Source organism: Cinclus cinclus, chromosome 6 (genome assembly GCF_963662255.1).
Source record: "Cinclus cinclus chromosome 6, bCinCin1.1, whole genome shotgun sequence".
In the NCBI taxonomy this organism is placed as follows: Eukaryota; Metazoa; Chordata; class Aves; order Passeriformes; family Cinclidae; genus Cinclus; species Cinclus cinclus.
Genome location: NC_085051.1, coordinates 47,044,220 through 47,069,538, shown reverse-complemented (window position 1 = coordinate 47,069,538; position 25,319 = coordinate 47,044,220). Strand labels below are relative to the sequence as shown.

At 42.6% G+C, this 25,319-nt stretch overlaps 1 protein-coding gene across 1 annotated transcript in view; it reads right to left on the bottom strand.

Moving 5' to 3' along the window:
- LOC134045575 (ras and Rab interactor 3-like) overlaps window positions 1–25,319 on the bottom strand; it is a 155,059-nt gene that overhangs the window by 11,451 nt on the left and 118,289 nt on the right. Inside the window, exons 20-23 of the mRNA XM_062495398.1 lie at window positions 14,749–14,821; window positions 11,712–11,803; window positions 6,437–7,915; window positions 3,613–3,921 (exon numbers count right to left, since the gene is read on the bottom strand). Coding sequence (XP_062351382.1) covers window positions 3,613–3,921; window positions 6,437–7,915; window positions 11,712–11,803; window positions 14,749–14,821 — 1,953 coding nt within the window. The remainder of the gene's footprint in view (window positions 1–3,612; window positions 3,922–6,436; window positions 7,916–11,711; window positions 11,804–14,748; window positions 14,822–25,319) is intronic.

Sequence of the window (25,319 nt, the reverse complement as noted above, 5' to 3'; positions counted from 1 at the left end):
CTGCTTTGTTTTTCCATCAGTTCTCTTCCACAGTGGCAGCTCCCAGGCAGCACAAGGCTGGGTGACCCAGGCACACCACTGCCAGTACACACCACACGTATTGCAGATTTCCATCAATTCTTACTGTACAGGTGTCACTTGTGTTTCTGATGAAAAGCAGAGATTCTCATTCTACTCATATCACACAATATACATTTAATCTTTTTGTCTAAGTAAAGATATTTCTGAAAGACGCATAATGAGGGTTTTTTTTCTATAAACATTACTGTGTTTCTACATAAATCACCTATGTGCCCAGCTGTCCCTATGCATATTGCAGCATGCCTTCTAAATGTAAGAGCTGCATGATTCCTGCCTCTTAATTTTTCTAGTGCCAAAAAAAAATGCCAGCCATGTTGTGGGGTGTGGATTTCCAAGTTGTTTTATTTAAATGCATTTTATTCTTACTAACCATTTCTAGTATTTTTAGCAGGCAGGTTACATATTTTCAGATTGTCAGTTATATTCCTGGAGGCATATGTTTCAGTTATTTAAGTTTGCACAGAAGCTGGAAAGGCTCAGTGAGACATCTCAATACTATCATAACTGTGCCTTTGGTATGGATTCGCTGATTAATATCACTGCCTACATAGTACATATAAGCATCTGAACCAGAGAGCCCCTTAATTTCTTTTATAGCCAGTAATGAATTAATCAGTATTGTCACTGGAGTTTGCCTTGAGTCACCTTGCTCTAAAGCAGAAACCCATACGTACCCAGATGAATCACCTGGACTCCATGGACTGACCACACAATGTGTGTTCTGGGAAGCTGTGCATGATACCCCTCTGTGGCCACCCACAGAGAGATGTAGCCAGAGATTAGTCCTACTTCAACTTTGTCATGGAGCTGTACTCAGTGGTCTTTTGAGAGAAAGGTGTATAACAGAGACTGTGAACTTACCTTCCTAATTCCTTGTGATGAATCATTTCCATAGGCTGATTACCTTCAGCTTGAGGAAGAAGTGCTAGTTCAAACCAGTTTAGGATCTGACCCACTCAGTTCTTAGTATTGAGTATCAGGGATTTCAACCACAGCCAATTTATCAGGCAGATTTTGTCATGTAAATGAGTTGTAATCAAACCAAAGATCCACTCCTATCTTAAAATGTCTTTATATACATGGAGTCAGTCAAGGCAGGGCAGACTTTAAAATTTCATTACTCTTTCAGCAGGGCAAAGATGGGCTCAGGTACAGATGTTCCTGAGCAAGCCTGTCCTTAGTTTTAAAGGAAACTTGGTACCTCTTGGTACCAAGGTACGTCCTGGCCAAACCTGGACTGCTGTAAATGGGTCTCAAAATGTTAAAAAACTTGTATTTTCATATGTGTCTGAAAAGAAAGGGTGCTTGATTTGGTTGTGTTTGCATTTTGCTTTGAGAAATGAAACCATGTTCTTAGGTCAGCTCATCCTGTGGCCAGCCTAAAGTGAATAAAGACCTGAGCCGACAAATTGTAAATTAAGCCAGGCAACACAAGTGGTTTCCATGTTATTGAACCGGCAATGTTTCTCACAGAGGCAGACTTATTTTGGTCCAGCAGAAAAGGGAATAATTAGTTTTGTGTTTTACCTGCTCTGATCTTGGAAGAGGAGGGAACTTTCTAATTGAACAGTGAGGAAAAGGTGCGAAAAGGAGAAGCTATTGCACAGGAAGCTGAGCATGGCCTCTGCTCTTCCTGTGTGAAGAACACTGTGCTGCCTCATGGCTGGCTGAAAGCAAGCCATGTTCTTTTGCTGTTCTATTGCACTTGAGATGGGCAGAGAGCAGAAGGAGAATTCCCACCTGCTGAAATCTGCTCTGAGCAGCCCACAGTATGCTCTTCTACATGCTACCAACTGGAATTCCCTGTCAGAAAAATTTTCATGTTGTTGAGAACTTGTCTTTGCTACTGGAAAATGAAAGTGATCTGGGTTCAGTTCATTCTGTGGAAGAAGCTACAAACATTTTACTTCTAAGTGGGTCTACAGGACATTGCACTCAATTTCTTTCCAAGTCTGCTGTTTTCCAGGATTTAGACACAACATTCTTCTCCCCTTAGCCTCTTTTTCAGGTCTGAGTTAATTGGGGTACATTTCCATAATTCCATGCCAGTTTTCTTCTAGCAAAGCCCTGATATGCATACCTAATCATGTATAAGGAATAGGGAACTGGCTATAAGGGAGAGGGAACTGGATGCACAGGGGTGAAATCAGCTTCCAACCTACAACCTTCTGGCAGTAGTACTCAGGATAAGAAAACAGCTGAGCTGGCTGAAGTGCAGTGCTTTGATTATTGTAGCAAACCACAGTGAAATAATCTGATTTCATGGATGCCAATATTTTATAAATGTAGGGGTTTTTGAATTATTTCCCTGACTCCTAATTTCTGTTACATAAAGTGACACAACAGAATTTCCTTTAACAGAGAAATTCCAGCCCTGAGCTAACTAAGATGTGATGTGTATACAGCATACCACCAGCATGAGGAGGAGACCTTGTGGGTTTTACTGAGGTTTGCAAGTCCTTCACCTAAACCAAATTTATTCTCAAACTTCACACAACTGTTTTAACAAAGTTACAGCAAATTCCCCTGTATATATCCAAATCTCATAATACCTGAAGACAGTGAGAAGTCCTTTCCACCCTGCAGCTAAGGCTCAGCCCTGGGGTGGTTTCTTGCTCTGCTGTTAATGTGTCTAGACTGGTCCCTGAACCTTGCTGCTTACTATCCAAGAGATCATCTTGAGGTGAGGCTCAGCAGGGACATAACAATCCCAGTATGAGCACTACAAGGCTGTTGCCAGTACAAAAATAAAGCAGAACCGCTAAAAGCACCTTTTGTGACTGTGAGTTCTTGAACAACCACAGGTTATTGCAAATTAATACCTAGCTTCTCTCCAAATTCAGGTATGGCTGGTCATCAGTTCACAGTATACACAAAAAGCTCTGGAACTGGAAAAGCAGATTGCTGGAGGAAGATACATGCTGGTCTACCAAATGCAAAGATGCATCCTGTCTTCAGGCCAAGGGTTTCATTTCTGCATTAGTGGTTGGCCTGAGGCCCGTGTTATGTTTATACTCAGAGCACATACTGCCTCACACTGAAGAAATGGCTTTCAGAACTTACTGGAGCATCAGGAATTAGTAACAAACTACTAGCATTCTGCATCTCCTCCTCAGATTAGTCAAAACTCCGTAAAGGCCAAATCAAGAGCCTTTTCCCAAAGACCCATTCCTAGAATTTACCATTACTCTGCTATAAGCTGGGACAAAGCCCTGAGGATATCTGGAGAGCTGTGTGAAGACCTGTCCAAAAATAAGAGTATCCATAAAACACACAATTACAGGTAACTAGTTTTTGGAGTTACGGAGCATAAAGTTAACCAGGTAACATCTTATACCAGTTATTAGTGCAGAAAACTTCACTAACCATTCCATTCTGAGCACAACCTGCAGACATCTGATACCAGACACATCAACCATCACTGCTATCTCCAATGAGAATATTGCCATGCCAGCTGTATCATAAACCCTGTTCCTATGATTCATGGAGAAAGACCCATAGTGGATACCATTTGCAGTAGGAATCCTGTACCTGGATTTCCCTGAGCCATGGAGTCATAGATGAGTTTGCAGGTCTTTAGCAAGATAGCAATTTTCTTTTCTGGAGAGTAGGTCTTGTGCATGGTCGCAAACTTGTGAAGGATCTTTTCCAGCACAGCAGTTTCAGGCACACTGGTTGTGATGCCCAGGTCAGTGGTAGTTGTGTTTTGTATCACAAGTTGGTTCTCTTTCAGCTGCTGTAAAGATCCATCTTTGTTGTGTATTTCTTTTAAAGAAGAATTAATGGCTTCCTTTAAAGGTTTCAGGACACATTTATACAAAGCTGTCTCAGCAATCACTTCTGCATAGAGAAGGGAGAACACAAAAACACATAATAAATAAGCAATGCAGTAGTACAAGTGAAAGTAAAAGTCCTAAGGAAGCATGTGTGTGGTTATTCAAGCACTACTACATAGCTGTGAGAAGGGTACAGAAATTACATCCCAGAAAGTAAACATTTCATTATCAACACTATCCAGAAGTTCCAAATGGACTTGAGATGAACATCAGTGTGTAGTCTCTGTCACTGGAGCTGTAGGAGGTCTCCTGCTACCAGCAGTCCCTGCTCTCTTTGCCTGACTGCTGGCTAACCAGCATGGCATTGCCAGGCAGCAGGAAAACCAACGCTGGGGAGAGAAGAGGAATCTCACCTAACTGTGATTTTTTTTCACAGCTCTGTCCTTACAGATGCCCAGATGCCATTCATCTCACATCTCTTCTGACCTCTCCTTCTGACTTGCTTGAGATATTCACTTTGGGATGAAATTAATTGCACCCACAAAGCACCCCTTTCTTTCCTCAAAGCAGCTGCAGCCACCAGCTCAGAGACAGACACCAATATCTGGTCAGAAGTTTCTCATCATTACTGCTCAAGGGACTCTAAATTACTATAAGACACCTATAAGACACCTCTTATGCCACCTGTGGAGGTGGAAATAGTACAAGTGGGTTGAGCATTTGCTTAATATTTGGCTGAAGATTAAAAGTAGCATAAGAGACTGTGAGGAAGTCTGTTGTCTGATTCCTAGAAACCAGAGGCAACTCCTCGAGGACTAAAGGGACTGCAAGAGATCCTCTTGTTGCACTGAGGCGAAAAGGTCACTGGCAAAAGAGTTCATCTGCTCAGGCAGTGAGGAATGAACCAGAGGGCAGTAATATTTATATATTCAACATGCAAGTATTTTAAAAAATCCAGAGAACCAATCATCCTGAAGCAGGGCAAATTCAAGTGGTAAATCTTCAAGTGGAATCCCTGTCCTCCACAGATGAAGACAGTCCCGCCAAAGTTGACTGGGCCACATCATGCTGTTAAGGAATCATCAGTGAACAGGGTTAGATACAGGGCTAGAACCAGGCATGTCTGTTGGAAGATGGTGGGATACTTGCACACAAGCAGCTCTACCAAGTGTAACAAGGACACTTTCCTTTCCACTTTCATTAGTCAAGATTCAAGACAGACTTCTTTGTTCTGTCCCCACACTCCCCACCTTGAAGAAAGAGGTTATTAGGACAAAGATTGAAGGCGTTATGTAAGGTGCCTAGGAAGTGAAACTGCAAGTTCCCTGTCCTAGCTATGACAGGGGCTGGCTGCGGGTCTGTTCTGCTGGGGATCTGTGGGATCATGTGAAGCCTTTGCTGGGGGAGAAGGAAATCAACAGAGCCCACTGAGACTGATGTGGACTGCCTTTTACTTCTGGCTCACCACTTAGCCGAGTCCCTAATACTACATACCTAATACTGAATACCTCATACTTTAGCATCTCCTGGAATCCCTGGTCACTCCTGTGGTTCACTCCATATTCTGGGTCTTCCAGCTCCCCACTTGTTTTAAGCCGACTTAAGTATCCACAAATAGCTCTGCATTGATTCTCAGGTCCTCAAGAAACAGTTTTAAGCTTTCAAAGGAGCATGTGTGTGCGTGCTTGCATGTTTTTTTCTGGCTGTACAGCTTTCACTGAGATAAAAAGTCCTACAGCTTTTTTAATATTCCCTCATGAATATACATTAAATAGACTGGTCCAAGTCTTAGCAAAGAGAGAAGTAACACAATAGTCCCTCACAGGATATGAATGAGAAGCAATTAAACATCTGTAAACAATTACAAATAATATTTTTTCTCCCTAAAGGCAAATTATATCTATGGCAAAGAGGTGAACACTTCATTTTGGAATTGGCAGTAGTCTTGCAACAGACAGCTGTTCTGTACCTCTGAGCTCTGAGGAGCACAAAGCAGAATCAAATGATTCCTTCAACCTGCCACTCAAAATCATCATAGTCTTGTCCCTTCCTGTGAGTCAGTGATTGACCTCTAAACTTTATGCCACATGCAGGGAACTCCCTGCATCCATAATGAATCTCCGTCCTCGTAGCAGAGCAGTGAACATGGAAGGCCATGGGAATGCAGCTGTGAAGGGGAAAGTTTACAATTGTGTTTCAAGTGAATTCAGCTCTGTGTGTACAAACCTATGTGTATACATAAACACACATGTACACACACATATACATATATATATATATATATATATATATATATATATACATACATGTATGTCTCTAATACACACAAAGACACATCTCTTCAGCTTAAACTCTTCCCTTTAAAACATTCACAGGGGGATTTTTCCCCTCATTGTTCTTCAGGCTTTAGAGCTGTTCCTCCAAGCACTGGAAACCACAGAGCAGATTTCAATTCATGCTACTTAGGTTTTAGGAGATGGTTTATAATTCTGTAAAGCAGAGCATGTGTCTGCATAATTCTGTCTCCCTCCTCACCCTCCCAAACCATGCCCAGGGATAAGTAAACCACGGTTACCTACCTAACTGTTCCTCAGTGTAGGAAGCTGGGTCTATCAGAGATTTCAACTCAGTGCTCTGCACTAAGTAACTCTTCAGCTGAGTCATCATCAGCCGGATCTCTTGTAGCATCTCTGTGCTGGAGCTCTGCTTTACCATCATCTCTAAACTGTACACTCTGTAGTCCCGCACCAGGTTGCCAAAGTATGAATCCTTGTCCTGTGCCAGCTCCACTATCTTCTTCTGCAACTTCCTGTCACTAGACAAAAAGACTGTGAAGACGTTGGACAGGTTCACCAAGGACAGCCTGTTTTTGGCCTTGGCCAAGATCACAGAACGTGTCTTTTTACCAGTAGAACTACTCAGTATCTCCAGGTCGTCCTCTGTGCTGCTGGTGGAGTAGGAGTCTGGCTCAGATGTTGATGCCTGAGCCATGGTGCTGCCTCCCAGGTCCTCCAGGGACAAGTGTGAACCCTCCAGTTCAGCTGAGCTGATGGATTTGTGGCCATGTCCCAGTTCAGTCTTGGTGTGTGTGCAAGTGGCACCACCCATCGCTGTAGCTGGGCTGCCCTTGCACACAGCCTGTCCGGCGGCCACGGCCGTCTCTCCCACTGTTCTTTGCTTCAGTTGGCAGGAGCTGGAGGTCCTTGGTACTTGGGAAACCCTCTTCCTTCTTGGTGGTGGGATAGGAGGTGACTTTCCTTTCTCAGTGGCATAGCTTTGTATCTTAGGCATGTCCTCCTTCTTCTCTGCAGGTTCAGGCCTTGCCTTCTGAGACTGTGATACAGCCCTTTTGGGAACCTCCCCAGGAATTTCCACAGCCTTGTTGCACAGCAAGGTTTTATCTCTGCTCTCTGCACTTTTATCTTGGTTTTCTTCTGTCCCTTCCCCTTTCAGCGTTTCACAGCTTTCAGGATTACCCACACAGCTCTCCTCTGAGGTCCTCTCACTCAGCCGCCTCCGCGGGGGAGCAGCGGGCTGGGAGCCCTTCTTGGGGCTGGCGGCCAAGGGCTCATTGGCTGAGCAGCTCTGCTTCCTTCCTTCTTTATCGTCACCGCCCTCAATTTTCATTTCTTCAAGGCTCTTTCCTAGTGGCTTAATAAGTAGCTTGTTTTCTTCATAGACAGTCTTGGGGTCCTGTGGGAGCTTCAGGGAAGATTTCTGAATGAGGGCATGAGAAGGTGGAGGGGGAGGAGGCCGTCGAGGAGACCTCCTTTCAGTAAGCATGGTGGCAGAGGGGAGATCAATGCTCCCAGAGTGGCCTTTAGGAGAAGGTAATTCTGGAGGACAAGGATTACTGTACTCTTCTATAAAAATAGGATTCACGAACCACAGCCTGTCATTTCCTATTGACAGCTCAATTTCACATGAGCAGTGGTTTGTGCTACTCGCAAAACACTGGGTAGATCTTAAACTGTCTGCCTGGGATGTACTGAAAGCTGAGTCTTTTGCAGGGTGGGATAAATCCTGTCTTCTGTGGTTTAAGTAGGAATCCCAGAAATCTGTGAAAAAAAAAATCTGTGAGAATTTTAGCTGCTAATGATATGTAGAAAATCTACTTATTGTTAAAATAAATGGTACACAAGTCTAAATGTTGCATTCTCAAACCTCTGCACAAAAGAGTGTGAAGAAAGAGTTGCCTTTTGTGGATGTGAAATTCTTCAAGCCAGGGCATAAGCTCAGAAGCTTCACCAGAATTCTCTCCCCTGTCAATTTTAGGACACTTACCTAGTGAAAGTTGTTAATGCTGTTCAGCATATTCAGTACGAGCAGGAAAGTACAAGTAGCAAACACAAATGGTTGTGAAAAGGGATCTGTGCTTGCTCAGTGATCACAGTCCTCCAAATGCAAATAGCTGTGGATATCTGAGGACAGGATGTGAAGACCCCAGGCAAGTTGTGTCTGCCTCTTGCTCACAACAGTAAGGTGCAGATCTGAGATAGACAGCCAGGATCCAACATGCACCAAGAGAAAACAGCTGAAGATGGCTCTACTATGCAGAAAGCTCAAGTGACAGTGTGCTCTACACAGAGGTCTGATCCTGCTTGGCAGTACAATCAGTCTGGAAACATGATTTTAAACATCTTCCCCAGATTAGTATTACTATAAAGTCTATAGTTTTGGATGACTTTATCTATAACCATGGCTACTCTGCCTTGCACCTTGCCTTGAGACTGTCTGCCTGCAGGTGTCAGGGAGAAAAGATGATGCAAAAGACTGTACACAGGATGGATGTATGATGAAGGACTAAGGAATAGTTAACTGCTTCAGTGCCTTCAACTATGAAAAAGATAGTTACTCATATGCAGGTCATTCCTGTCAGAAACTTCTTCTTACAATTTGCCTTTTAACAGCTGTTTAAAAAAAACTACAAAGCATTGGTACATTTTTTTAATAGATTCAGTATCAAATCCAACTATTTTCCTTTCCCCCAAAGGTGAGGTTTCAAACCTGCCTTAAAAGTCTGATTGTTTGTGATTCAATATTAAAGCAGCTGATCCAGGGTCCACTAATGGAAGCATCAGGAAACAGGATCCAGCAAACCTCATATGTTCTGACCAAGGAAAAGGGTATAAAACACTGAGGGTATTCAGAGGATGAGAGCTGTATAGGTGCTCATAGATTTAGGGATAAGGGGAAGATGGGAAATCCTGGAAACACAAGGATGCAGACAACTAAATAACTATTTCAGCGTGCCTAAACACAGAGCTAACTCTGATGGCACACTTTTCTATGTGGATTTCAGGGGACACAATAGATGAACCCTGCCTTGTGCTTTGTATCAGAAGTGTCTCCCTGCAAAAACATCACATGCTGAGTACAAGAGAGAATGGATGGGGCTGCACACATATATGGGATGACCCATGGTACTGAGCATGGGGTACAGCTCTCAGGTCAAAAGGTGAGCTAAAAAGGTGAGTCTATTCCGATCAGGATAAAATTGCCTATTTAGCTTCTTGCAGCCTAGTCTAGTGTCCATGGCAAATTTGTCTTTATAAGCATTTCAGCATATTACCTTAGGGTGACTGATGTTAGAATGCCTTGCTCCCTGATTTCTTACTGTGACAAGGAGAAGAACAAAGGAGTTAAAAATAATAGTGTTACTAGGAACAACAAGCACTCTTAACAACAGCATTTGGGAATAGACATGCAGATGAAACTGCATATACTAACACAGTGCTGCCAACCCCCTCACATCTAAGACTGGCTGGGGTACCATTTTCCTTTAGCTCTCCAGCTCTACTTCATATCAGCAAATGCAGGGCAGAGGAAGTTGTTTTGAGTCAGAATGTAAGGCTGTGAAGTCTCATGGGCTGAGGAAATCGTGAGTAAACTGATCTACAGAGGGGAAGTTGGTAATTTTTCTCAGTAGTGGTCAGGATAAGGCACTGTGATGAAAATGCAAAGCTCCACTCAGGCTGGGAAGGAACAGGTGATGTGGTTCTACTAACACAGCTGCTTCAGAGGAGACATTTCCCAGCACAGCCACACTGTCTCACACTGCAGAGAATGATCATCTCCCATTGCTGCCCTGGTTCTTCCCTTATCTTGCACTCTGGGAGGGATAATTAAGCAGCTCTTGGAGTCTTTGGCATGTCTGTGATGGTATGTGCTCTTTGTGCAGTGCAATCATGCTAACTCTCCTGCTAAAATAACTTCTGTACCAGTGAGGTCAGGACTAGAGGGCCTGCAGTACATCCTCTGTGACAACATACAGAACAGCCAGATTCTTTGTGGAACAATTCAGCTGGCAGATAGATATCTTACTTCTATCCCCTTGAAACATGTATTACTTTGGCATAAATACAAAGAAACATATGAGAATTTCAGACAATGATTTGTTTCCTTTGGAACTGCCACTTTAGGCAGCACTTCATTGTTTGTGTACCCATTTGTTTCCACAAAATTTTGTTCCAGGAAGCAATAAACAGCATCTGTCAGTAGCTGAGCCTGTTTGACTCTACTAAGACAGCATGGCACCTCAAGAAGCAGCATCATTTCCCAGGAAGACTGCACACAACAGCAGGTTTTCGTCCATTGTCAGAAACTTGCCTGGTATGAAACACACCATAACAAATGCATTTCCAAGCCTCACCACTTTTATGACCACCAGTACAGGAGAGAAGGAAAAAGACTACAAACAATATTGCTTTGGTGCTTGTGTTTTAACTAATCTCCTATTTCAGAAGTTGCTGGAAACTGTTGCCTGAATCAAGATAGCCTCTGCTGGCTCTAATTAGACTGAAGGTTGTAGATTCATGATACACTTCCTACATTTTAATCCAAATTGTTGAAAAAATTCAGTTTGCAACTTGTTATCTCAAGTTGTAAAGTACCTTTTTATCGACAATAAGTGCTGTCTGGACACCCATATAAAAAGATGCTTTGAAAAACTGGAACGTACTCAAAATAGAGGATGCTGAAAGTGTTAGAGGCAAATCTTGAAATTCAACAAAACCCCCTGAACTGAAACCAGTGGGGTTTGCCCATGCCTTCTGGGAGGTATGATGCAGAAGATCCAAAAATAGTGACAGTGCTCTAATAACTATCTCTAAATGAGCTAACTCTTCAATTTTCTCCATTGTTTGTCTATTTCAATACCTGAAGAAAAACTGAAAAATCAAGGAGCATGAAAGTGGCTAACTGAAGTAGTTGTCTCAAGTGGAGTGTGTTAAATGAAAAGAAATAGAAAGGAGGCCTCCTTTAGTTAACAGAATTGGTTTTCCTATCTGTAACTTTATACATCTCATCTAAAATTTGCTTGTTTGGTGCTGTCACTAAAAATAATATTCCTTTTTGCATGTGATTAGTTTGAGGTGAGAGAACATGTTGGGACGATACATATTTCTCTACCAGCTAGAAAACCTGCAGGAGGAAGCAGAAATATCAAAATTCAAAAATATCACACTTTCATCAGCACTGCCCCCACACATCAGGAGAAGTTGCAAAGGTGTTTTCCATATAGCTCAGATGCCAGCTACTTCCAATGTGTATTAGTTATCCCAAGAGGTTGTGCAGCACTTAAGCTGCTGAAAGCTGCAGCTTACCCAGACTGCAGGTACCACACCCTGGACAGAGATCCAGGTGGAGGTTTATGGCCAGAAGGCAAGTGCCCTTCTTGCCCTTATAGCATCCTGCTATAAACATAAATATCATAAACATCTTCCTTTTGCATTCAGACCTCTTTAGCTATTCCAAAGACAACAGTTCATCCATCTTCCAGTTGCATTATGTCTGTGCAAGGCACCATTGTTCTCACAAGTCCAAGGAAAAATCTGATTGCTTTGAGGGACTTACCTATCCCCAGACTAGAGATAATTTCAAGGTCTTGAAAGCTACTGGCTTCTAATATTGCTTCTGGCAGCTTAAGGGTAAAGGGCAGCAAATCCCTGTGGAAACAAACACAATATAAAAACAGCAAAAGGATCAACCCTACAATTGTTAGGAACTCCAGACTTCACATGGTTTTAGTGATTGGATTGGTTCACAATTTCAGCTGTGCTCTGCAAAGTCATGGTTGGTAAGGAATTATGGACATTGTGCCAGCGTGAGTTGCTCTGATTTCACAAAAGATCACCAGCTTTTGTGGTGATGCTTCATGCCATAACACTGGCTTAATCACTGTGTCTTGGCTCTGTCCTCTGAAAACAGCATGAAGGCTTCTCACCTCAGGGGAGGGCACAAGGGTTGAAATATCTTCCCATTAAAAGTTAGGTATGGCAAATTGTAATTATTTTAATTAGAAAAGCCAATCTTTTTCATGTGGAAAGGATTTGAAGTCCTTTTTCTTTCTGTTCATCCCTCTCTCACTACTCTGCTTCCTCTTTTAAAAATGTCTGTAAGTGTAAGGCATGGATACACAGCAAGACACAGAGGGACTGGGGAAGGAAGACCCTGCCTGGGGAAAGGTGACCCCTAGGTGAAGGGACAGCCAGTGAGAAAGTGCTGCATGATACTGAGAAAACACATATCCCTCTAACTCTCCACTTTCAGACTTCTGAGTGCTTGGCTTCTGGAAAGATGCTGTATTTCTACTGAAAAAAAAAAAAAAAGAAAAAAGATTTCTGAGTTTATCAGAGGATGTTGGCTGGGTTTCACTGAAGCACAGCCTAAGTCTCAAGCAATTTAACAGAGCACTTTTTCTGCCAGTGAACTGTTCAGGTCTATATCTTTCACAGTGACAATTTGCTAACCCTGTTCGTGCCTCTATTCCTATTCTAACAAGGACTAGAAAAGCCAATCCCCAAATGATAGCAAGGAATGGTGTAGGATCATTTTACACATAAAAATTTTACAAAATATTCTACATGGTACAAGGAATCGTTATAGAAAAAACTGGCCTTGTGAGTAGGAGGTCTCTGCTACACAAACGCACACCCCAAAAAAGCACAGGACTGCAGACCTATCTGTTGACAGATGAGTGCAGGGGGTCTATTTCTGACCTCTTTAACAGGTGACCTTACTGATGTTTTGTGTTTTCTGTGGGTTCTCTGTGCACTGCTGAGCACTCTGTTGTCTGTGCACTGCTGAGCACTCTGTTGTCACACTGACATTAACTGATGTGTTCCCTGGCTTATTATTTTTTCATGGAAGATATGAGGTTTAAAAGAGGAAAAGGGTCCATTTACCTTCTGCTTTCTTTGTTATTTTATATGCATGAATGTTTCCCCTTTTTAAAAATATGGTTTTATTAATGGGGAGCAACTTGCAGACCAGCCACCAAGTCACCTGTTACCTACAGGTAAGTAATACATCCAGGCAAAAGTTTTTTTGAGAAGAGCCTGTCAGCCCTGAAAAGCTGTTTCCAGCTATTCATAGACAATTTACTACATCCCTGTTCTCAGGCCTCTACATTCACCATCACAGAGAGCTCCTATAAGCTGCCAGCAAATGGTCAGTGTCTTTTTATTACCTGCTTCTCTCAGAAAATTATTCCCTTTTTATCTTGTCTTTTGACAGTAGCCTGGAAAATCACACGAACCATATTAATGTGTATTTGACACACAGAAACATCTATAACAGGAGTGAATAGAATAAACCTTTCTTTCTTTCTTTCTTTCTTTCTTTCTTTCTTTCTTTCTTTCTTTCTTTCTTTCTTTCTTTCTTTCTTTCTTTCTTTCTTTCTTTCTTTCTTTCTTTCATCTCTTTCTCTTGCCATGATCCTTTTTGCAGGAAAGCACTTGTGAGCATATTTTCTCTGACACCAGCCACTTACTAGAAATGCCCAGTTCTATTTTGCATTTGGGCTGTTCTTTGCTTAGGTGAGAAAGAAATCTTTACAAGGGCCTGGGGGTTAACTTATGTCCCTTCTATAGGGTCTGCACACAACTAGATGGCTAAATGTCTATTAACTTATGAGTGTGAGGTGGAGCATTGTTTCTTGTATGCACGTAGGAGTTGTGGCTCAGTAGTGTTGAACTCAGCTGGCTGCAGAGTTCAGAATAGTGGGGACTGGCTAGATAAGTTATAGCATACTTTATCCTACCCCAGACAGCCTCTTCCTACTGTGTGACCTAGCCAAGTGACTAATGTGACTGCCTTGTAAACATAGCCAGAATTTGCCTTCTCCTCCTAAAAGGAAATAACTACTTTAAGAGTCATGTAATTTTATACAGAGGAAGTCAAAAGTCTACAACCAACACACAGCCAGGCCTGCTGTAGTAGGAATGGTGTAAGTAGGTGAGGTATTGCTGCAGTGTGCCAAGCACAAGGACACAGATAAGACAAGGCTGCAGATGTATGGTTTTAATCACACAGAGGGGCTCATCAGCTGCTGATCAAACCTTGCACTAGTGAAAATGACATTACAGGTCTTTCCTGTACCATCTTTCTGTACCCATTATTCTTGGTATTTCTGTGCTGACTTTGTTTTCACTTTAAATTTTAGCTAAAGAACATACATTGTTTCAGGACTACTTTCCTTGACAGATTCCCCATAGGTGACTAAGTGCTTTGAGTCACCAACAGTCCAACACCAATTGTCCATTAGCAGGTTTGATAAATTGCTACCAGGTTTGTGTGTGTGTGTGTGTGTGTACACTTAAAGCTTTAAATAAATAGTTAACTAGGGACCCTTCTTCCTCCCTGCCCTCCTAGCCTCAGTTCTGTGGAAGCCTCCCTATGGACAAAGCTTTCAGCTGCAGGGAAAGCTGTGCTTGTGGGGTGTTCTGGCCCTAATGTAGATACAAGCATCTGAAATATCTTCTGGTCTGGCAGGCTGGAGGGTAGCAGAGGAAATGGAGGGGTCTGTGCTGGGACAGGGGAAGAGCAGACTGGAGGGGAGAGCAAAATGATTGAAATGATTGTGCCATGGAAACAAATGAATCCAACTCACCTGCTGACACAGTAGAAGGCAACAAGTTTGAAAATATCCTCAAATACAAGGACAGATCCTTCCAGGTACAGAACTGGTGAAAAATAGAAAAGACAGTCAGCAGCTCTTTTCTTTGAGCTACACAACACAACAAAACAAAACAAAACAAGTAGGTTTGGCTGGCACATCTTGTGTTCTGTGACTGTCCAGTAGTTGCATGGACTAATATGACAAAGCATAAAGAACTGGCTGCAGGTTGCCAAATGCAACAAGATTCTTCAGGGAGACACTAGAGAAGAAATATCTCAGCCTGGCTTTCTGAAAGTTAGCTCAAGGTATTGAAGTGTTGTGACACTAACAGAAACAATGGAAAAAAAAACCCCTCCCAGTTCACTTCCTGAGGGATTGTTACAAGCCCATATGTCTCTAAGGATGTGCATATCCGCAATACATACAGGGCTGACCTTGTGACTTTCCATGCTGGAACCTGGTTCAGTCTGGATGGACAAAGTGCTTTGAAGAAGAAAAAAATAGAAATTACTGTTTCATTACTGTGTGTGGGCTCTGACCTGGGTTACATAGGCAGTGTGAGCACAACCTATTTGCATCTCTTCTGTCTTCTCCCTCCTGTGGTGTTATTCAGTGACTGCACTTTCCTTTAAGTGGCAAAATACAATCTACCAAATTGCACAGTTCTTTAAGACGAGCTTCTTTATAATGACATGCATTTGGGCATTGTGTAGCCCAAATGTCACATGTTACTATAGAGTTTTTTGGCTTTTAAACTAGAAAAAAATCACTGGCCAGGGAGAAAGTTTCACCGACTGATAACCCAAGGCAGAGAGGAAGACCTGGATCTGAAGGAGAGATGTGTCCATCTTTGCTTCAGCCTTATAGACTCACAAACTCTATGCCTGTTTGTACACAACACACCCCCACAACAGACATTGACAAGAATAAGAAAATCTGCAGTGGATTCTCAGACATGCCCACTTACTGGTGGTAAAGAACCATCCCAAAGCTGCACTTCAGAGCTGCCACAGGAGCATGCCAGGAGTCCCTGGGGAGCAGCACCAGCTCCCACCCCCATGGCACCTCCCAGAGATGGTGTGCATCTTCCTTCACACTGTTCTAGCCCACAGGTCAGAGCTGTGGACACAGCTTCCTCAGTCAGCCGTGATTCATAGCCCTGTGAGCCATCTCCAGCCCCTTGCCATGCTTGCCTGCTGGTTGGTCTCCTGCAAAGAAGGGCCTCCAGCACCTGCAGGAAGGAGACATCCCCCTGGCTCTCCTCTCCCTCACCTCTGTGCCCTGGCTCTTGTTTTCCAGACAGCAGGTAATCCCCCTGCAAGGAAATGCTCAAGATTGTCTCTTGTTCAGGTCTACATCCCATTCCCCAAACCAGGCCTTTCCTCTTTTTACTTCTCCCTTTGTTCTAGCCCAGGCCCAGCAGGTTGCTATTTTGGGCTGAATAGTCCAATGTAGGCATTTTTTATAGAGACAAAGGCCATGTAATTCTCAACAGCCATTCCTAGCATCAGCTTATGTTGGATCAGCATGAACAGTTTAACCTCAGTGTATGCACCCATACCAGACTGCAAGGTGGAATTTAAAACATACTTCAAGTAAAACAATCCCTTTCCCTCACTTTTCTCTCACAACTGGAAAAATCATGTTTGGTGATTTTTTTCTTCTTCTTTTTCCATAATAAGAATCAAATTTCAGTCAGGAATTATCAAATCATCTACCATGAACAATTTCTTTAGTTTGAAACCCATCTGTGTTGCAGTTCTGACACAGGAAACAAAAATAAAGACAAAACCCAGTCCTGTTCTGGAGAATGAACCAAAACCCAAGAGTCTGAATTCATTCAAACCTCCAGCTATTAAATGATTATAGTTTTAAGGGAGTTTTTTTTCTGTCAAGAACCTCATGGTCACTTTGGCATTCTGAATTGCAGGTATCCATAAGAGAGCAGACTGCACCTGTACATGCTCACATATACGTGCAAATTGCTTGGATTGGGACTATTGATTGTTTCTGTGCCAGGAAGCTCTGCCTCTTGGGAGATTAAATGTTAGACAAAAAAATTAATAGTCTGAGTTCCTCTGTGTCAGGAGTTTCCACATATAAGTGCTTTGCCACTGCATAGCTACTTCTCCTCACATATATAGTTGAATTGTATAGAACACCACAAATCACCAGGAATTATACAGCTAAAGAAGACTAGGTATAAAAAAGCTGCTGAAGCTCAAGGACAGAAGTTTTCAGCAGGTGGTATATATAAATAGGACTGTCCCTGCTCTCAGAGGTCATAGAAGGTAACAAAACCAAGCACATTTCTCAGCAGGCTGGAATTCATCATACAGAGACCCACAGATCTCCTGGGACATTTTTGGGCAGCCTGCAAAAAAGTAAGAACAGATGGAAGAATAGTAAGAATAGTAGTTTAGATGTGTCATTACTCGAGGTACTAACACCATCAGGACCAATACTCAGCCCAAAATTTATTTTGAACTGTGGCCAATGTCAAGCAGCCTGCACAGGGTTGCCATGGCTACTTGTATCTGCTCCCAGCTCAGCACCCGTGGGGGAAGAAGCCTTGCAAACTCCTGTGGGGAAGATCTTCCCTGGGAGAAAATTTAATACTTTTCTCTTAACCTGTTTTTTCCTAGACACCTGCTGACACCAGCAGACGTCCCTGATAAGTAGTGCTTTTCTTTTGGATGGCAGACGATGGGTTCGATACAGGAACTTCTCTTGTAGGAATGGTTGTCATTCACCTGTGGAGACCATTATGTGCATCCTGCTGCATGTTTCTAATACTTGGAATGACACAGAAAATAGCAGTTTTGTACAGATAAAAGGGCTCTGCTGACTGGGACAATATTTCTCTCCCCCAGAGCCATTGCTGCTTTCAAGGCACCCTGCTCTGAGAAGACAATCAAGAAGAGGTGATTTTCTCTGGCTGTGGGTGTGTTGTGGGTAGCTGGGGACATTTCCTTGACATGCTGCACAGGGAGGGATCGTGATGCTGCCATTTATAGGAACCCATGATTTTTGCAGAATCTACAAACAGACATCTGCTAGACTGCTGTAATCCTGATGAAAAGTGCAGAGAAAAAAAAATCACTTTTCTTGGGCTTGTAAAACTAGATCCAGGGCACCTAAAGAACAAGGAAACACCTACATCTCACCAAAACAGTGCCAGAATGTCGAGAATATCATCAAAAGCAAGAGAAAAAATACGCTGGGCTCTGTGAGCCAAACATATTGCCACAGCATATTGAGTTTTACCTGATATTTAGAAGCCCATTGAAAAATGTCACCTTCAGGAAATAAAAGGGGAAATGTGTAGATCAGTGGGCAATTTTGAGTAGTCTGAAACAAAGAGATAAGAATTAATTGAAGTTCTATATGGGTGACAGAAGCATTAGCAACATGAATCAGTGGTTCATTGGTGACTATACTCTGTTTTTGTGTCCTTTGGCAACTTTGGCAACAGTAAATGAACAAAACATGGCCAGGTTATGAACTGTTATATATATATATGATTGTCTCATCTTCCCCTTTCAAACACCAGCATGCTCTGAAGAATATAATCTTTAGGTGCTGACTGGAATCTGTATTCATGTTCCCTTTTCTCTTTGGATCTCCCCATCATTTCTCCATCTGGATACAGATGTCTTTGAATCACACTGTCCCTGAGCATTCTGCCTTCCTTTCCTCTCCAATTTTTCCCCACAGAATTGTGTTTGCTAGTTCCATTGTTCTGGTCACATGGGCAAAACCAGCCAATTTCCATCTTATTGCTTACACAGGCTTATGGGACTCAATTACTTCAGCTTCTTCTTCTCTAGTGGCACTGTTAGTGCTATCCACTTGGTTTTTCATTTGTTTCTGGTGTCTGTGTAATATCTTCAGAGACATCTGTATTCAAAAACACAAATTCCTTATTCTGCAGCAGTTATGTTGACAGAGGACTACTGAGAGCACAACCATTCTCAGAAATCCTTCCTGGATGTGCTTAGATGTTCTCATTCTTACAGGTCTGGGAAACTGAGATTTATCATTATGGGTGTGATTCCAGTTTTCTTGTTTCTATTTTCAGATTATAAATTCATAGTCTCCTAATAAGAGGTATAAGTCTTTGGTTTAAGTCTCTGGTTTGATACCACAGTTGCCACCATCTTTGTAGTAAGCAGCACAGGCCAGCTTTGCTGCTGTTCTGCTACCCTCAGTGAGTAAACCTTGCTATGAGCACAGGATCACTCCGAGGCAGAAGCTTCCAAATTTCCTACTCCCAGAGAGTGACAATTCAAGCTGTTGCAGCTTAGCAGTTTCCTGCCACTGGGGAATGAGTCCTGGGTATTTTAATGGAGTGTTACAGTGACTGCCATAGCCCCAGTGCTGAGGCTGTTGTGTCTGTCACAATACACTGTGTTTTATCCTGCCTCCTGTACTTTGCAGAAATGTGTGAGAGTGTGATGTAATTCCTTCAGGTTATTGTCTCAGTTCCCCAGTTCGGACCCTTATTCATGCAATTGGCTTGTGGTCATTTTAAGAAAAAGAGCTTCACCTGGATGTTGCTAAAGAAGTGAAATTTAGATTTCATTGGTAGAAGTCCTTGGACTGTTTATGGTACCTTTTTGCAATATCTGTTTTGAAGCTCCTAGTATCTGTCTTTAGCATTGTTTCTCATATTATTTCTTGATGACCTTGTGAACAGCACGGTACAGCCTTCTAGTGCTGTGTTTTTGTAAAACAGATAAACTGCCACTGTTAATCTGTTTTTCTCTTCTCAAGGCTGTTTTATTTATTCTGTAATCTGATGCCTCTGCTTCTTCCACATGATGTTGAAGCTGTAGTTTTGGTTTTGGTTGCACAATTCTAGACTGTCCTATTCAACCTATATCTGTTTTGTCTTTCTTGTCTTTCCTAGTGTTCTTTACTTAACTGCCAGTTGTTTCTGCCTTTTTCCCTCATTAGGGAAGGGCTGAAACTTCCCCAGTTTGAACTTCTGCCTGAGTCTCCTGTTGTGCATCCAACTCATGCTTTTTCAAAATATTTCAATTTTATGGCTTCCTACAGAGTTTAATCTTTCTGTCCATTATGAAAAAAATCACTGCTCACAGCAGCTCCTGGGAAATTGGAACTAATGAATTACAAAAGTGATAAAGTGTTAATGAGCTTGGTTGTAGAGTATAAGAGAAATCTATTTTTAAACTATGTTCTTCACTAAACATAATTATGTTGTGCTGAACAAAGTGTCATTAAAGAAGACACAAATCACAGGCTTTTGTACTCAGGCTGGAGCTGAATAGAAGGGACACTTGATAGAGATATTAGTTCCCCTCTACCCTGTGTGCATGTTCTGCTGCCACGATAAGGAGCTGTCCTCACCCCTAACAGCCACAGGGGTTTTGACCATTCCACTGTACTTTGACTCATCCACATTCACCCAAGCAGATGGACAGCACCGTGGTATCCACTGAGATTTAATGCCTTTAATTCAGCTTAAAATCCTGGTGCTGGTCTCGTTATCTCTGCTGCAGGATGCTCACGCAGTAACGTGTTACAGGAATTTTGCTGTTCTGATTCCTCCTCATTGTGATCAGTGTTTCAGCAGGGGATGAGAAAGTGCCTCTCAAAGGTACTTCAAGCACAGCCAACTCAGCTAAAAGAAAAGTGTCACAGCTCCTCAGTGCTTTCCTTAAAGGTATCAATGTGGATAGCACTGCCAGCTATTTCAAGGATTAAGAGCAGAGCCCATGCTGGAGAGCAGCTGTTCTGTTTCAAAGCCCTTGCCTTACTTGTTAGGTCCTCAAGCCCATATTCGCTTTCCAGGTATAGAATGAACACCTCAAAGTCTATGGAAATTCCAGTGTTTCTTCAGCCACAGGAGATCCAGAACTTCTTCCCAGGGGAATTCCCAGGACCAGATGTCAATATGAGATACAGCTGAAGTTTTATATGTAGCCACACAGGCTCTGTTTTTGCAGGAATAAGGGAGGAAACATGGCCTTTCTGAAATACTGAGGACTGAGGGGAACACCCAGGGGAGTAGGATAACATATTCAACCAACATGGGCCCTTCACTAAGCAGCTGAGCAAGACTTGGGATCATTGATGGAGTAGTCACATTTTTTGCAGATCATTCAGCGTCCATTCATACATCACAATGGCAGTACAAGATTTATGCTGCCCAGCTGCCCATTAAAACTGTCAGGGATGAGGCCCATGGCTGACAAGACAAACTGGACATAGATACCTCTAAGTTACTCTCAAAAGACAAATTTCTTTGGTAAAACTTTGCGATGAAAACGAAACATTCAGATATATAAAGGGTCTCCCCTGCACTTCATGTAACAGGAAACAGTGCTATGATTTGAAATTCTGGGGACTTAGTTCTTAGCAACATTTTCCAGGTCATATGGATAACAATACCTCTGTGAAAAATGTATGCTATTATACAGGTGTATTTTATTAAAAACATTTTTCTCCATTTACTTTGGAGAAAAGTTTATTTCTCTGGCTCTGAGATACATTGTGAAGTACCACAGTGCTGAGGTTAATCGTACAGAAAAAGGAAGTTTGCTGAATGTTTTACGGGAAGCCGTCCAGTATTCAGAATCACATTCTGCAGGAGAGACTTCTAGGAAGAAAAGCCTTTACAAACAAGACTGTTTCCAAGAGTGAGTGATGAAAGGGAATAACCCACTTTGAAATGGCAGAGGTCAGTAGGGTGGACAAAAAAAAGGGGAAAAAAATACACTTCTGCTTCCTAGAGCTGCAATCCCACCTAGTTGCCAACCTGGTGAAAGCAAATCTTTTGTTTCTTCCTTCTGAGTGGGATAGATTGCACTGTCACTGACTTTGAGGTTCCTACTCAAGGGTCAAAAAGTGAGGTCCTTAATGCCCTCATTTCACTTCAAATAGTATCTTATTTACCTCATTTACAAATCTAAGCGCTTGTTTATTCAGGTCTATAAAATCTATAGATAGCACTGTCCAAGGATAAAAAATAATCATTTGTTTCAGTTTAGCCACTGAGAGAAGGGCACTTGTATTATGGGTACTGATTTAGAGTAGCTGTTTTAAAGCCAGTAAGCTTTTTTGGGTTGTGTTCAAGGTACTAAGCAGAGCAGGGTAAGACAATATTATCCTAGAACAGCACGCATAGTCTGTAGCTCTGATTACACACAGATTTTGCATTATGCTTCTTGGGAGTGAAAAATAAGGAAAAAAAACCCAAACCAACCAAAGTAAGGATTAACAAAGATAACAGCACCCCACAGGCTTCTTTCCAAAAGGCTTTCCCTACAATCCTATCAGTTTAAATCTTCGAATAAAAATGAAAGTATTTGTATGGAGAGAGGAGAGGTAACTCTTCAGGATGAGAGTTTAAAAAAAAAAAGTTACTCACTATAAGCAACCGGAATATTTCCAAAGCTGCACAATTATTTTATGTTTTAAAATAAGCAGTGTGTCAAAGTGATGTGGGACTCAGCTCAAATAAGGACTCGGAGAGAGTTTCTGCTTTCCTTGTGCATGTCTGCATTTAGGAGACAAATTATGGACTTGCACAACAGGTTATAAAATGTGTCCTCATACCACGTTTTACAATATCCCCCAGGCCGATGGTCACTGCTCTTGCCAAACCAAAATTCTGGGCTCCTAGTTCAGAATAGTGTCTTGAAGGGGAACTCCTTGACTCTAACCCACTTTTCAGGGTTAATAGTGATGTGGATAATGAGGAACACATCCTTGGCAGACAGACTGATCTTGGGAAGATGTCTAGGTTAGACATCCTTAGGGCACTAGAAATCATTCAGTGACTTAAATCAAGCCACAGGCAGCAGACTAGACAAAGATAATGTCTCCTATGTCCTTATCACAGCCCACACAGAGGTGGCCCTTGGTCTGGTACTGCCTGTGGAGGGAGATGAGATCCAGCAGAGAACAGCAGCAGAAGGGAGCTGAAGGTCAGGGCTGGGGCAGAGCTGCCCAGTTATGCCATGCCATGGAGCTTACTTGCTTAGTGGGAGGTTTCTCATGCCAAGAAATTGTGCAGGTGATGGCAGACTTTTCTTGCTAATGAGAAACATGCATAAATAGGGGAAATAAACCCAAGCAGAGCCCCAGGTAATGCAGGAAGATTGTTATCTGTGTCTGAGAGAGGCTAATCTGGTAGCTCTACATCTTATAGGCAGCAACAGAAATCACAGTGTTAACTCTCCTTAATGGCAAGGTATCTGCCCCCCTTTACTTCAAGGAAATTAGAGATAAGTTGTGTGCCCAGGGGACTCCTCAAATGCAATTAAACTCCTTAAAATGTGCATCTGAAGGTAACTACATATTCAGCTTTTCCAGTCTCCCCTGCTAAAAATGCATAAACTTTTACTTATCAATTTGCTAATCCTTGAAAAAAAGTCGTCTTATACAAATTTTGCTACTGCAATGTATGATTTGCATAATTGAGATTGAATCAGCCAGTTTTGGGGAAAGAAGGGAAGAGGGATCTTCTGTCCCAAGGGTGTTGATAACTTGTTATTTTTTCCAGTACATTTCTTCTTTTTTCAGGCTTGTCAGGCCCAGAGCTGACAACAGATTCTCGCTTTGCCTCAATCACACGCTCCATCATGCAACAATAAAGCAAAACATTCCTCTTAAGTAAATTGGAGAACTTGACTCTCCACACAGTACAGCAGCTGAGCTGCCTGTCAGGCTATACAAAAAGCATACAAAAGCAGTCTGAATAGCTGCCTTTATACCTCAGTGCTGGACTCTGCCAAGAGCTCAGGAAGCAAAAGGTCTCTCTGCAGCCCAGTAAATACAATACGGGCCAGGATAGGCTGGGGATGCACAGCTGGCCAAGCCCCTTCAGCAACCTGTGCTTCAGCCCTCAGCCTGTAAAATCAGTGCCTTCCTTTGGAAGAGTCAGCTGAATTCATCTTGGCAGGGAAGAGAAAGGCCAGCTCCTCATCCTGCCGCCAGAAATGCTCTGCCTCCAGAAGACTGGATGCTATGGGGCAATTTGGCCACCGTTTTGCACCAACTTTCCACCCATCCCCACAGTGCTTTTGCCCTGCCTGTAGCCTCCTCTCCTGGCAGCTCTGATGGGCTCCTGCCTCTTTGGGCAGCCTACGGCACATTGGAGGCTCATACAATTATTCAGCCCTGACTCCATCCTTGGTCGCCTGCTACCCATTCCAACTTGTTCTCAGACCTCTCTCTCCAGTCTGCCACCAACCTTTCCCAAAGTCACCCATACCCCCTCAGCCCTTTACCACTTTTTCCTCCATTCCACATAACCCAGCATATGGTAACACCTCTAAGGAAGCACTGCCCCACCACACTGTCCTGCTTTCTCACCCCCCCATCGACATTGCTCGCTCCTTCCCAGCCATAACCTGCATGAGGCAAAGAAAGACAGGAACCAGAGGGGCTGGAGGGCAGGGACACAGGCTGCTGACAGATGAGGAATGGCAACAGCCCTTCTTGTGGCAGCAGTATCAGCATGAAGTTACAGCCTGAGCTCACATAAAACCTGACTCTTTCTCCTCAGGAGAGGGCCATGCCCTTTTCCACCTACTTTACTCGTACTCATGGGGCTGCAGTACCTTCACTACTAATTGCTGGGACAACTGATATTTTTTCCTTATACACTAAATATATATTCAGTAAAGTAATATTGTGTAGTGAACTCAAAGATGCTTAATGACCTTCTGGACTGGTAGACAAGTCTCTAGGGCAGTTCATGAGGTTGCTGCCAAATCAGTCCTCTCTTTGCCTTATCTCTGAACGCCAGAATGGGTTATCAGAAAAACCCCCCACACATCCAAAAACCAAAAAAGCACCACCTTGATCTTTTCACTCTGTAATGTCAGGTTCAGCCTCTCATCTATTCAGAGGAAATCAAAACTATAAATAGTCCTACCCTGCTTTCATGCCTTAGTTTACAGAATTAAGAGTTCTTCTTTCTGGTGTTGAATGCTGCAGGGTTTCCACTGAAGGAGGCCAACTGTTTTGTTTAAAGTGACCATTTAAAAAAGAACTGTGGTACTATTACAATGATAACAGAAGTAACCAAAGATACTTTCTAATGGGCCCTTCTGCCTGCAGTATGTGGAGCCAGAGATTGTTATGAGAGGTACGATTTGGGAAGGGTAGAATGTACATTTACTCCTTGGATTGTCCCATGCCAACTGAAAATTCCCTTTAATATCTGTGCAACAACAGTCCAGGAGCATTGCAGTGTTATTAATGGCACATGATGAAGTCTATTTCAGCCTGCAGCAAGCTCAGGTCTCCAACACGCATAGGGGCATATGATTACTGCTGTGGGGCATTACTGGCCCTTTTCAAGTATGTTCAAGTACCTGATAGGAGTTGACTGCAAATCTGCACTGATTAAATAAACTCAGCACATTCTATTTTTCCCTATACACAAAGGGAGAAGAAGCTGAAGAAAGGAAGGTTATAGGTTTTGGGGAGATCACAGGTTACACAATAGTGACACACGGGTGACTAATAAACTATTTGTTTTACTTATTTTTTCACCACTATCCCTCTGTGAATTTTAGTGGCAT